Here is a 15,387-nt window from a genome sequence, read left to right on the forward strand (position 1 = left end):
CTGTCTGCGCAATCTATGGCAACTATAAAAAATTTCAGGTGTATATATTTTGCAGTAATATTACATATACATATTGTGTACTATCCATTCATCAGTTATTCTACCGCCTCACTCACCCTACTGTTATAGTAGGGTGAGTGAGCCAGTGTAACTACAGGCACAAGGGACATAACATCTTAGTTCCCAAGGTTGGTGGCATATTGACAATGTAAGGAATAGTTAATATTTCTTACAGCGTCATTGTCTATGGGTGATGGTGACCGCTAACCATCAGGTGGCCCATATGCTCCGCCAACCTATAACATAAAAAAATATAAACTGTTTTAGTTGTGAACTTAATTATAGTGTGTATAGTAAAGTTAAATCAAGTGCAGTGCTCAATGCGTCCAGCGTTACAGCTTTATATCAAAATAAAATAGAAAAGAGTCAGAGCTTTATAATAAACCACGCTGTTCTGAATATATTCTGATAGATAAACTTTTTTCTTTACTCTAGAATATTAAATTAATTGTAAACACAATCTCAGCACCTTGAAAACTCAGTGGTGCTTACTTGATTTATTAAAGGCTCCTTTCGAACAAAAAGTAATTTAAAAATAATTAATGTTCACAGGATAAAACCTGTGTTATGTACATTCAAAAAAATGTAGAATTGTAAGTATGTGTTCATAGAGTGTTGGTAAATAAGTACATTATCTTACGATAAAACATTTTTTATAATATAAAATAAAATACGTAACATTTTATATTTATTTTAAAGTAGTCTGCAGTGAAGTACTATTGATATTTACTAATATTCATTATAATGAATTTTTGTTTGTGCCGCTAGTCGAGTTATCAGTGGTCTGACAGAGATGTTCCATATTTAAATTTCCTTGTAACTAACCGCTCGTAGACAGATCCTTCGGTAGTGAAATCTTGAATTGTAGCAAAACAATGAGGTAAATAGCAATCATGCTTATGGCCTGAAACAGATAATACAATAAATAATCACTAAAAGCAAAACGTAAAGTCAAAGATTATATAATAAAAAAAAAACAAATAAATTTGAAGGAAAGAAATGACATTTTTTCGATTTATTCCACCACGCTGTTCCAATGTGACAACAAATTGAGCATATGAAAATTCAGTGGTGCTTGGTTAAGAATTAAGATGCACGCGTTCTAACCACTGGCATGGTTAAGTTGATTAAAATGAATACTTTATTTAAGTATGTTGTAAGACTGATCTGTCGAAATAATTCTTAATTCAGTCCGGACAAGTCGAGGTCGGTGTCTGGTGTCACAGTACTGCGTGGCTTTCAGTTTCAGCTTCATTACCGGACTCCATTACTGTTGATGTCGCCTTAGTGTATAATTTACCTTTTATAATAATGTCAAGAGTAATAATTTCTTGGATAATGTTATGATTTTATAACAATTATTATTCAGAACGTAAGATAAAAATATTATTTTCAAACTACTTTACTATTTTTTATAGTTCCATATGCCTATATAATATATAGAGATTAGATTATCATAAACAATAACCTCTAAAAAATTAGACTCCTTGCTGAATTAGTGTCAAGATTTTTTTTTAAATTTCTTTTTAATTCGGAGTTATTTATTATTATGTTTTGTTCTTTCATAATTTTGTTATGTTAAACATATATTAATGTAGGAGTGTAGTGTTTTGTTTTTTTTTTTTTTGTAATTTAATATTTATAATGTAAATGCCTTTAGTTGTTTATCACACCGTACATTAATTTATTTCATAGTTTTTAGAATTTGTGAATATGCTCATGGTGTTTCGAAAAACTATAAATAAATAAATAACCGAACTTATTAATTTTGGTCATGCATATGTTTCAATTTGTATTAAATTTCGGGAGGATATAACTATATCGTATAAATGCAGTCTATTATTTTGTTCCATGTTACTCGTAACTACAAACTATCGAACTAAACTGTAATACATGAATAACTTACCGATGTTAAAAGTTCTCTATTAACATGTGCATACCCCTTAAGGCTAACAACAGCTGGATTCATTTCTATCGCTTGAATAAAATGATCGATCTACCAAAAGAAAATAACATTCATTTATTATATAAAAATTACAACATTACAATTTTGAATGTCTTACCTCTTTTTGAGTTGGTCGATCCACTGATAAGACGTCTATTGACAGTAAGGTATCTTGGACTCCAGCTGCTACCTTTTAATAGAAAAGCGTAAAAAATCAATAGTGAAAATTTAAGAAAAGCGTTTGTATCGCTTGTGATAAACGCTTCTTGTACTTTTGTTTCTTTTTTTTAATTAATTATTCTAAAAGCAAGTCTAGCTAGACAGACATAAGATGGTCACAGACTATAATAATGATATAATTGAAGGTTAACATGGTAATAATTTTCAATAGAATAACTTTAGAAGAACATTTAAAAAACAACTACAATTACATTTTAGGCTTGTTTTTATAAAAAAGGGTATCAGTTTAAGCGTCGGGAGATTGAAACATCTGTCGTTTCTGTTTAAGAAGCACAAGTCTTTTCATTTGGACTAGAAAATATTTATCAAGAACACTTCTCACTTACTCAACTCTATATTACTCAATTATTGTGTTTGATCAAAATTCTGAAAATCACATATGGAATCCTTCAATCATCATTAAAGTAGCATGTTAGAATACGTTTCATGTCTTCTCAAGTAAAGCGCGGGTTGTAACCCAGTTGTCTGACACCATGTATCTTCATTGCATAGTATAAAACAAAGTAGCTTACCGCTGCATATGCATGCTTATCTTTAAAATTACGCACAGATTATGTAGTTTTTTAAATAGATGGAGTGATTCGAAAGGAAGGTTTTTGTATACTATATGTATAATACGTGGACGATATAGTTAAGAAACACTGATAATTTAGTACATTTAGTACATTCTTTACTACATTTAATATCAACTCTGTAGCTGTGCGAAGCCGGGTCGAGTTGCTAGTAAATACGTATATCCCACCGTGTGGGTGAGAGATATGACTTAATTATTTACCTTAAGCGTTGATTTATGAGAGCAATCAGCGAAAATAAACAGCAAGGTAGAGCAGTAAAGCGCATCAACGAAAAGGCCCATCTCCTTGAAACTAAATCCGAAGCCGTGATCCACAATCTCCGACAGCGCGCCGTACACCGCAATCGTTATATTGAAAAACCTGAATAAATGCAGTCAATTATATTAAACCTGTTCTAGTAATAAAATCTATGATAATATTTTTTTTACGACGTGTACGTCTACAAAAAAACTAACGTCTGCTCCAAATTTTAAGTCTCCGTGCCTTATAGTTTCAGCTGTAAGACATACAGGCTACAGCTATTCCTGTATCGACGCAATTTCTTAAGAAAATTTATTTGAGAGGACAGGGAATAATGGTATCTTTTTTTAACCGACTTCAAAAAGGAGGAAGTTATCAATTCGTCTGTATTTTTTTTATTAAGTTAGGGGATTCAAAACATTAAAATTTTAGTGATAGAAAATTAGTTTGTGTTAGTAATTATGTACCTACAACAGAATTTTGGATTATCATTTAACTAAGAAATCATTTGTATCTTCATTGTAACAATGCTGTGCAAATATGTATTTGTTTAACGAAGTTTAAGTATTATGTATTGATTTAAACGATGGTGAACCATAGTAATACTAAATAAATGTTTCCAGAATACCTATACAGCAAATAGCTGCTTTCTGCAATTCCATCCGCGACATTCAATTTTTTAAATTTAATCTTAAATACTAATGCCCCAGGCTATCTCTGAACCAAAATGAATTATGACCATTTTATTGCTTTATCTGTTGACTGCTGGACGAAAGCCTCCCCATTGAACGCCAACCATCCCAGACTTGGGCAGCCTGCATTCATCGGATTTCATTCGAATTCGGTTTCAGTTCACCGAGCACTACGCGTGATTTTAAGCGACCGACGATTCAAAAATATGACGTAAATTCCCGAATGCCGCCCTTACCAAGCGTGTTCATGTTTTAGCCTTCTCAAAACTTCTTCTATTATACTTATTACATTTGATTAATAGAATACTTAAATACTTATATTCGGAAAATTTATACAATAATTGCACTACCACACTGCATAATAAGACAAAATATTTTGAAGTTACACAAAAAAACATTCGTACATATTATGAGGTTATGTCTGTGTAATGTGTTACGCTTTATCTTTGCATATCTTTGTATGTCTTGCGCATTAGGAATTGCTTATTTCTATTTTTCATCCCTATTGATCGTTAAAACGGAATTAGATCCATTGATACTGTTATATATTATTGCGATCAATTCATCGATCTTAACATACGCGTGGGTGGCACATTACTATCAACCTTTGTTACAAGTAACATTAAAATTTTCAGACTATAGTATGGTTTGTAACGCATATGTACCTACTTATATGTTTTTAAATGACGACCTCCATGGTCGAGTGGTGTGTACACCGGTTTTCATGGGTACGCCACTCTGAGGTCCCGGGTCCGATTCCTGGCCGAGTCGATGTAGATTACCATTAGTTTTCTATATTGTCTTGGGCCAGACCCAAGACAATATAGTATTTGTGTTAGCCTCGTTACTTCTGATTTCCATAACACAAGTGCTTCATCTACTTACATTGGGATCAGAGTAATGTATGTGATGTTGTCTCATATTTATTTATTATTATTATTTATTTATTTTAAACATGCAATATTCAATACAAATAAATACTCACATGAACAGGCAGTATGTAGAGTAGGTACGAGCATATGCGTTCCCAAGTGATTGCAGGAGCTCTGATAGATTCAGCCAGAGATAACGGTAACTTGATATAAGATTCGCCGTGCATTCAACGTACACGTCCTGACGATCAAACAGCAATTTAGTTAGCTTAAAGATTTATTACTTGATATTCTGATATATTTTATTTTAATAAGTCAGTACACGACATCTTTAGTTACATTTTTAAAGTTTAATTATTTAAGTCTTTAAATTTATATCATTTCATATTTTATTTATTATATTATTTATTAGATATTTAAAAGTTCTCTCTTACTGTGTTAATTATTTTGTATTGTTTTTCTTCTTCTTTATACGAAATATTTATTTATGTAATACATACATAATACTTAATTAGAATGTAATTAGATTAATTTAGATGAATTACATCTATTATCACTGTATTTACGAGATGGTATTATAAAAGGCAGTACTGACTCCGTTTCTGTTTTATTTATTGTTATCTTAAGCAAATATAGTATAGTAATAGCATTATGCGTTTGTACTTGTAATTAATTACCCTTCGGAAACACTCTGACAGGCTCTGAGATGCGATTTTAATTCCCTTGCAGTTAATATACCACAAAGCACAGTTCATATTTATCATGGTTATGATATGGTAATATGCCGTAGTGTGTCGAAGCAGGAACCCATCCAGTAGAGCGCATAAACTAAGAAGAAAGCAAATAGCCAAAAGCAAACAGCCAACGCTGATGAGTACTATAATAGTTTTCAAGTTTGGAAATTTCAGGTTTTCGCCAGTAACCCGATAATATCTCACCTAAAAACAATAGGAAAATAAATATGACATTTTAAGAAAAACATTCTTATATAGCATATAATAATAATATAGCAGCAAATGCAGTTTCTGTTGGCATTTATTGAAGAGTTCCTTTGTCTGCTTACTCGCTGCTCTGCTATCTGTAAATTCCCACTGCTGGGCTAAAGGCCTGCTCTCCCTTTGAGGAGTAGGGTTTGGAACATATTCCATCACGCTGTTCCAATGCGGGTTGGTGGAATACACATGTGGAGGAATTTCTATGAAATTTGTCACATGTGTTGTGTCACTGAGCACGAGATGAATTATAAAGACAAATTCAGCACATGAATCAGCGGTGATTGCCTGGGTTTGAAACCGCAATCATTGGTTAAGATGCACGCGTTTTAACCACTGGGCCCTCTCGACTCCTTCCAAAACTTATTTACTATTTTTTTTAAAACATTTTCGAATAAGGAAATAATTTTGAAAATCTTTATGAAGGAGGTTTACCCGAATATTCAAAAAATGTAAAGACTTCTAAGTTATGAGCCTCCTGCCTTTTTTAAGTTTATTGAACTGTCTATGTTGTATACGAGATAAATTTAAGTCACGTTATTCTGCCATGTGTAAGTTTAGTTGACAAGAATCGTAACTAAGTTAAAAAATTCGGCCCTTACTTGGAACTTTCCCCAATTCGTTTTATAAATGGCTACTTGATGTGCGACGCCCCATCCGACGAAAGGAATCCAAAAATGAGGGACCAGAAATGCGACGAATAGAATGGAATAAATGTAGTCATCGAATTTTTTAATGGAACGTAGTATAGTAATTCGTTCGTAGCCAACTATGAGAACAATAACAGTCGTTACTATGTAAAAAAATATTGCATAAGCAGTCGCTCGAGATTTCCAGCTAAATGTTATTGTACCTGAAATTAATTATAACATTTTTAATAGTATATCAATAAGTATTAACTTCGATAATCTGGAATTTAAGATAATATACTAAGAAAAACAAATATGTAGTATTAAAATTCATACCAGGCCTGGATCGAGTAATAGGCATAACAGCTAAAGCTCTGAATAGCACTAAGAGCAATTTGTGATCTCTGTAAAATTGATCGTGTATTTCACAAGTGTCGCCATCTTGTGACGAGAGCAGGTTACGCTGTTCTCGTTCCTGTACACAAAATCTATAATGAAAATTCAAATATAAATATTATCTACCTCCGCGATTACGAAAAAATAGCAAAAACGTCCTCAGGTTTAAATCGTCTACATATATGAAAACCTTTGACAAAACACAGTATGTTAAGACGCGTTGCTTTTGAGCATAGCATAGATTGTATTGCGAAACAATATTCATTAAGGCTTCTTGGAAATATCAAACTTGATTTGGTTTGATTTCAGTATTTTTTCAGTTATCGAGAATATTTCGTGCAAATATAGTATTAAATACATAATATACAGGGTTATTGGTAATTCGACGTATATACGTAAGGATGTGATAGGGGTGACTATTTGCAATAATTTTAACCCCCATATGCATTATCCAAAAGTGAACCGTTTTTGAGTTATCACGTTTTTTAGATTTTTTCAAAATTTGTCAAAAATACAACTTCACAAATTTATTAAAAAAAAATATATCAATTAAAATCATTTTTTTTTTGTTTTATAAAAACGACTAAACACTAGATATTTGCCAATATTTAAACAATAATTATCGGTCGAAATTTAAAAATGCGGGACGAAAAACGAAATAATTTCAATATTTTTTTGATTTTTTCCTCAAAAATGCCTAAAAAACTAAAAAAATCACTATGGAACTCGACCTGCAGATTATTTTAAAAACATAACCGTTTTCTTAGCTTTCCAAAAATGTATAAAAAGAAGGAAATTATTAACCTTCCTTTTAGGGACTTCTTCGTAAGGATAATGGTAAGTATAGAATTCTGCATTATTCACTGTAGAACATGCTGTGTGGGCTGTGCTCTGTTATAGAGAGTTTCTCGAATTCGCTTATTAATACTTTATTTAGGCTATATTACAAAATGTCTTATTTATAATTTAGCTATTGAACTGTTTCTGTTTTTAAATTTAATTTTAAATTTGTATTAAGTAAGTCAGTTAAGTAAGTAAGATTTTTAAGTAAGATAATTATTGTTTAAATATTTGCAAATATCCACCAGTGTTTAATCGTTCTTACAAAACAAAAGAAAAAAATTGATTTTATTTGATCCTTTTTTTTAAATAAATTTTTGAAGTTGTATTTTTGACAAAATTTGAAAAAAACTATAGAACGTGATAACTATCACCTCCTAACGCATATACGTCGAATTACCAATAACCCAGTATATTTATATTACATAGAGGATTATGTTCATTCTGACGGATAGATCGATCATTGCCATGGTTTGCTGCTATCGGCACTTATTGGCATTATTTATTTATTATTATTATATTGGCATAAGCCAAAGCTAACCACTGCCACAGCATTCGAACCAGTAATGCGTTCTCATCATCGACTCATGACACACCCAATGATAGTTTTATTTAGGTCTACGCTGGCATAATTTCGGAGAGTGTCTTCATTTTAATATCTGACTCTCTGGGACTCTCTGGGAAGTGGGAACTCATAAAAATCCAAAAATATATCTGCCCATATAAATTTCAGGGAGGAGTGTGTGGCGATATCCCACAGACTTGGGGTAGGTAGTCAAAACATCGAATCCCCTTTTTTGGACACAATAGTTTTTTAAAAGTATATGTATAATAAAAATTAAAATTCCAAACATTAGATAATCAATAGTAATACTTGAACATTTCTACGATGTATCGTCTATTATATTACCTGTATAGAGAATTAAAAACGATAAAAAATACAATTTTCACTTACGTAATCTTTTTGAGATTTTTCATAAATAACTTTATTCAGTTGGACGTGTCTCATATCGTTACCTAAAAGAGAATTGTTTATTCCCTCATCAAATAAGTGGTCAGGTATCATGTTTGAGTGAAAATTCTCTCTGAAAAGCGCAGATGAAATGTCAGAGGCTAATAAATGGGCGTCCCTTATATAGGCAAGGTGACGTTATCGAATAAGTAAACAAGGCGTTAAATATCGCGGCATATTTACATTAAATTTGAAAGCAAACAACGGCGGAAGCTTCTGAATTTTAATGTTCTATAGTTAACGACTGTAGGCAAAAGTCATTACCAAGTTGTGTTTTGTCGATTTTATATTCTGGACGTATTACTTACTTAATTCCTAATAAACATTTTGTACTTTCAACAAAGTTTATTATTGCTATATTTTATTTGATTTCTTATTTATTATGTACCCAAACTCGCCGTCGCACTATAAGAATAAGTCTCCGTTGATTTTTTACGGACGGACAAACATACTAAGAAACATTATTAAATGTTTAAACTAGGAACTTGTCGGTTTAGAAAACCATAGACACGAAAGATAGAAACATATTTTTCATTTATATAGATTCGTCAGTTAAAGTTCGTCAGTCTTATTACTAACTAGGTCAACTTATAATTATATTAATCAAAGGTGAATTTATGATCTATATATAGCGATATGACAAAAAAACACAATTGCAGGATATTTTAACGAATTTTGTTTAAGATGTCATAATAATCTATACATATAAGAAAATTGAAGTGTCTGTTTGTAAAATTAAAATAGCCCACTCAACTTTTGACAGGACTTTCACTAGTAAATAACTGATTGTAATAAAACTACTTACGTAACATTTAATTATTTCAGTATATTAATTTATCACTTGATACAATACTAAGTATCCGCTTATTATATTAAAATTAACTAGTCTTCACCACTATTCTCACAAGAATGTCCTTTTTTTCTTTTTCGTTCCCAATCAATCCTCTTGTGTTCTTTTCTCGTGCCAGGCGGTACCAGTCGCCACACCACGCCACGCCACCCGAGGAAGGCACGGGCTTGCACCAATATGTTGTCGATAACCGAATCAATAATAATACTTAAAAATGTTATTTAATTTAAAAACAATGTATTTAAAAATTAAAGCAGTACTAAATAATATTACTTCAATTAAAATTATTTAAAAATCATGACATTCGGCCATCCGACATCGTGCCGACTCCCGGCGCACGACATGCTAATCATTATAGTTTATATATAAATACACCCTTTGCTAATATATGACAATAATTGGTTGTTATATTATATAACCACATAACACTTAGCTCAATTCTCAACACAAACTTAACTCTACACAATATAATAATGATACATAAATTTAAGAGTACAACTCAAAGGTTAGCGCGCTAATAATCCTACATAAAACAAATCATGACATTCGCCAATTAAGCTAGTAATCGAATTATTTATAAACATATTATATATTGAATATTGATAGTTTGAAATAATTATAAAAAAATAGAGCGATTACATTGGAATAAATCATTTGTGTTAATTCATACATTACATATTATAGTTACATTTATATTTGTTTTTATTTCAACAGATGTGTGTAGATCATACAGTGAGTAATTTATACATATATATGCACATACACACACATATGAACATATACATACATTTTTTTTTACATTTAATAAAACACACGCTGTACCAAAAATAATTGTTTACAGAAAAAATATTTACATGGATTTAGTATAAGACCCTGTACACATACATTCAAGCGCTATTGCGATCACTATGCTCACTGGAACTGTTATTGTCTGAATTATATACCTCCAAAGCCTTTATATGTATCCAGGGTCTCATCCTGTCTGCCGCTAGTGAATTAAGAATAGTCTGGTTGAACCTTTCGGCTTGACCATTGGCTCCGGGACAAGCGACCGCATTCAATACATGCTTAATTCCTTGTCCCTCACAAAAGGTCTTAAAGGCTGTCGACGTGAAAGAAGTACCTCGGTCAGATATTATCCTTGCCGGAATACCGAAATCATAAAATATTTTCTCAAGGACTTTGATAGTGGTTTTGGTTTTGAACACGTATTTTGTGAAAGCGACGACTACGGTCAAAATGTGAGTATTACCATCCTTACTGCGAACAAATGGCCCTAAATGATCCATATGGACAGTGTGAAAAGGTATATTAACCTTTTCAATTGGGTATAAATGTCCAGACTTTCGTTTTGCTGCAGTATCTTTATTGTATGCACACTCTAAGCAAGCCGCTACATATTTTTTTACAAATTTTCTCAATTTTGGGAACCAGAAATTGCTTTGTATCCTTTCTAGCGTTTTAGTAACTTTTGCGAATATCCCGGCCCTCTAGGTCGTCTTCCGGTTTTAGAATGTGCGAAATACGCGAGATGTCGGGGTCTGCTCTTTGTAAACTTATAAGCCAGTTGTACTTTTCTATAGAATAAATGTTAACGGATAAATGTTCCTCTGAGTTCGCGGGCAGAGTGGTATTTCGACTGAGAGCATCAACATGCTGCATTTGTACCCCCGGTCGATACTCTATACTAAAATCAAATTCGCTTATTTGCAGCCACCACCTCGCTATACGCGGAATTAAATCTCTTTTTGTTAGTGTCGTTTTAAGTGCAGCACAATCGGTGAAAATCTTAAAAGGTATGCCCAAAAGGTAAATCCTAAATTTTTTTAGAGAACATACGACGGCTAGGGTCTCTAACTCATAGGAGTGCAAATATCTCTCCTCTGGTGTTGTTTGGCGACTAAAATATGCTACTGGTTTTAAAACACGCGATTCTTTCTGCCATTGCATCAATATGCCCCCTACGCCAACAGAACTGGCGTCGGTATGCAATTCGGTCTCCAATCTTGGGTCATAAAGGGCCAAAACAGGACGACTAGCAAGACTTTCCTTCAAAAGGGAGAATGCCTGGTTCTCGATCTCAGACCACTGCCATTTTGCCTCTTTCTTTAATAGAAGTCAACGGTCGAGCGATTTCCCCATAACCTTTTATAAACTTGCGAAAATAACCAGTTAAGCCAAGAAATTGACGAACTTCGTGTGTATTGCGAGGTGTGGGAAATCCCTTGACCGCTGTTATCTTAGCCTCACCGGGTTGCATGCCTTGTGAGGAAATGTCATATCCCAAGTAGCTAACTGTGGCATCGAAAAAACGGCACTTAGAGAGCTTCAAAGTTAATCCGAACTCTCTAAAAATTTTAAGCACCTCCTCTAGTCGCCAAAACATCTCGTCCACTCCCTTTGATGGTATCAGCACGTCATCCAAATAGGCTAACGCATATTCAAATCGCTTATTACCGAGAATTTTGTTGATCATCCTTTGGAAGACGGCTGGCGCATTAGCGAGTCCGAAGGGCATTCTTAAAAACTCATAATGCCCATCAGGCGTGACAAAGGCGGTGAGATGTCGGTTACTTGGAGCCATTGGGATCTGATAATATCCTGATGCGAGATCGAGGGTGGTAACGAAGGTATTCCCACTAAGATTAGATAACTGATCATCAATGAGAGGAAGAGGAAACCTATCTTTGACTGTTTTATTGTTCAATGCCCTAAAATCTACACATAGTCTCTGCTCACCGGTTTTTTTCTTTACCATTAAAATTGTACTAGCATAATCAGACTTTGACTCTTGAACGATATTGTTTTGTACAAGTTCATTAACTGTTTCTCTGACCTTTTCACGTTCGGAATGAGATAGGCGGTAGGGTCGGTAAACAATCGGTTTGTTATCCACGAGATCAATTTTCATTTCCACGTCAACAGCACAGCCTATCTCACCCAAGTTAGTAGCGAAACAGTCCCGGTATTCCTGAAGTAACGAATAAAGCGCATTTGCTTGACTATTGTCAAGACCTGGTCCAATCTTAATGTCGGCTTTATTGAGGGGTTCTATCGTAGAGAAATTCTCTACAATCCTGTTAATTTGGTAAGCAGGCCGTTCAACAAAGGGATTTGCTCTAGATATCAAGGCGTCCTTTTCAAAAGTTAAAGTACTATCGGACAGATTGGAAATAATGACCCCACCTTTGCCGCAACAAATACGGTAAGCGCCCTGCAACAACCGGTATTCCTTTCGTGGTTCGACTGAGTTATAGCCCCCAATAAAAATATCTCCGGTAAAATCATGATCTATTTGCACAGGGACAACGCCGGTTTTCGAAATGTTAGTGGTATCGGTAACGTAAAGTTTTAATGTATCCTCATCGTTATCAAATGGATTTTTATTAGGACTTAGATAGAATGTCAGATTGTCACTATTCTTTAAGACTGTAACGAATGGCTGTTCTGTAAAGTTTTGTCCAATAATCACAGATACCTGCATGTGCGCGTCATCAACCACTAATACTTCGATAATCGATTCAATGTCATCAACCCTCACAGAAACAAAGGTTTTGTACAAAGGTACTACAGAAGACTGACCAAACCCTCTTACAATTGGAATATTGTCATAATTTTGTGCAAGTTTCAAAAACTTTGCATCGCTTTTACGCAAAAAATAACATTCACTCCCGAAGTCTATGTAGGCTTTGAGAGAATGGTAATTGATTGTGATAGTTTTGAAGAACTTACTATTAGGGTCATTAGTTGTGTCAATTTTTAAAGTTTTTTTTTTTTTCAAAATTCTCTATGTTATTGTTTGAATTACGATTTGTGGATGTTAAGGAGTCAAGCCTGCATCGGTCGCTGTCATGTCCTACCCGATTACAACGTTTGCATATTGTTAGCGGCTTAGTGCATTTAAAATAAGGATGACCTTTAACGCGACAATTGTAGCAAATTACAGAATTTAAATTTGAGTTGCTGGCACCCGTATTGGTGTTTGCAGAGTTGTTGGGCTTTTGAAATGTGCGTTCACGCGGTCTATTATTGTAAATTATAGCCTGTTGTGGTTTTTGGGAAGAAAGGTAAGTAAGCAAATCTTCTGGTTCCGTACTATTGAGAGCCTGTGCCCCATTCCTAACAGATCGGTCGCTTATGCCGTACACAATACAATCAACAGCCTTCTTACCAGTAATTTCACACATACTTAACAAACCCAATTTGTCATAAAAATATTCCCGCAAGCTCTCATCATTACGTGATGTGCGATTTAACATTTCTTCCAAGAGACGTCCGTAATTTTCGTCGCTGGGGAATGCCTTGCGTAATTTCAGTTGTCACTCGTCCCAAGTAAATTTGACCGTCTGCAAAGACTCAAACCATTTCTTAGCCAGACCAATTAGCTTTTGTAAAGAGTAGTGTATTGTCTGCTTATCTTCCCAACCGTATATAGAGGCACATTCGTTTACTTTTCGCAGCCAGCAATCAATAGTTTGGGTCCTGCAGGACGGGTCAAATTCAGGAATAACATTATTAAAATTATTGTTACTACCAAAATTATTCTTTGTTGACTCTCCCTTCCATTTGGACAGAAATTTCAGCACGTCCCTAGAGGTTAGCCTGCTTGATAGCTTATGCGTCCTTCGCGGTGAAGACTCATCAGCGGATGATGACGAAGAAGACGAGTTCCTTCGCCTTCGTTTGCTCGCCTTCTTCGGCCGCCGTCGCTTTGGAGGCATAACCGGCGGCGTGTCCGCTTCATGATCAGATGACATTGCCAGTAAATTCTAAAACGTATAAATATTATCTGAGACGTAATCTGTTTACCATACTATGTGCAAAAACAACAATAATTTCAGCTCAGCTACATATGTACATAGTCCATCTCCTAACATTATCCGATGAACAAACATAGTTCACCCCCTAACATTATCCGATGAACAAACATAGTTCACCCCCTAACATTATCCGATGAACAAACATAGTTCACCCCCTAACTTTATCCGATGAACAAACATAGTTCACCCCCTAACATTATCCGATGAACAAACATAGTTCACCCCCTAACATTATCCGATGAACAAACATAGTTCACCCCCTAACATTATCCGATGAACAAACATAGTTCACCCCCTAACATTATCCGATGAACAAACATAGTTCACCCCCTAACATTATCCGATTCTATAATACTTTAAGACTAGAGAATAAGAGAATAGAGATCAATAAGATAATTTATTAGTAGATGGACACAGAAAAAGAAAATCAGCATTGCGATTTATTAACCAAGTAAATATGTAGTCAGAATGGTAGATTATTTATAAGAATAAAAAAAAAATATATCATCATTTTTTTATTATATATATTCTATGTTAAATATTTTAATAAGCCGGTCAACAGCTTAATTCAAAAAGAAATAAGCTATATCAAGATTATTTGTCTGCTGACAGTATTAAAAATTCATTAACTAATTAATGGTGTATAATTTACCGCTGTGGGCGTTAAAACAACATCCTCACAGACAAAATGTCTCGATAATATTTGTTTAAACATACCTTTTTATCCGGTCCGTGTCACTTCTGAAGTGTAATAAAACTACTTACGTAACATTTAATTATTTCAGTATATTAATTTATCACTTGATACAATACTAAGTATCCGCTTATTATATTAAAATTAACTAGTCTTCACCACTATTCTCACAAGAATGTCCTTTTTTTCTTTTTCGTTCCCAATCAATCCTCTTGTGTTCTTTTCTCGTGCCAGGCGGTACCAGTCGCCACACCACGCCACGCCACCCGAGGAAGGCACGGGCTTGCACCAATATGTTGTCGATAACCGAATCAATAATAATACTTAAAAATGTTATTTAATTTAAAAACAATGTATTTAAAAATTAAAGCAGTACTAAATAATATTACTTCAATTAAAATTATTTAAAAATCATGACATGATATAATAAGGAGTAACTTAAGCTACATTTTTTTTTGTTATATAAAAAACAAGTAAGAAGTCGCGGGCACAGAGCTAGTATAATAATATATGTTAGATTTCTTCCAATA

At 33.7% G+C, this 15,387-nt stretch overlaps 1 protein-coding gene across 1 annotated transcript; it reads right to left on the minus strand.

Moving 5' to 3' along the window:
- Positions 1-828: 828 nt before the first annotated feature.
- LOC124534354 (gustatory and odorant receptor 22-like) lies at positions 829-8,547 on the minus strand. Its single transcript, XM_047110147.1, has 9 exons — positions 8,437-8,547; positions 6,582-6,720; positions 6,219-6,469; positions 5,302-5,562; positions 4,738-4,865; positions 3,021-3,180; positions 2,124-2,195; positions 1,967-2,056; positions 829-964 (listed from the first exon to the last, which is right to left on the minus strand). Exons 1-9 carry the CDS (start codon positions 8,545-8,547, stop codon positions 881-883), a joined length of 1,296 nt encoding a protein of 431 aa, XP_046966103.1. The 3' UTR covers positions 829-880.
- Positions 8,548-15,387: the final 6,840 nt, after the last annotated feature.

The sequence above is a fragment of the Vanessa cardui genome, chromosome 12 (assembly GCF_905220365.1).
Source record: "Vanessa cardui chromosome 12, ilVanCard2.1, whole genome shotgun sequence".
Lineage (NCBI taxonomy): Eukaryota > Metazoa > Arthropoda > Insecta > Lepidoptera > Nymphalidae > Vanessa > Vanessa cardui.

Coding starts and splice junctions, on each gene's coding strand:
- LOC124534354 (XM_047110147.1), bottom strand. CDS start 8,547: ATGATACCTGACCACTTATTTGATGAGGGAATAAACAATTCTCTTTTA. Junction 6,721..8,436: donor AAAAATCTCAAAAAGATTAC/GTAAGTGAAAAT, acceptor TTTTGTGTACAG/GAACGAGAACAGCGTAACCT. Junction 2,196..3,020: donor CTCATAAATCAACGCTTAAG/GTAAATAATTAA, acceptor TTCTATTAAAAG/GTAGCAGCTGGAGTCCAAGA.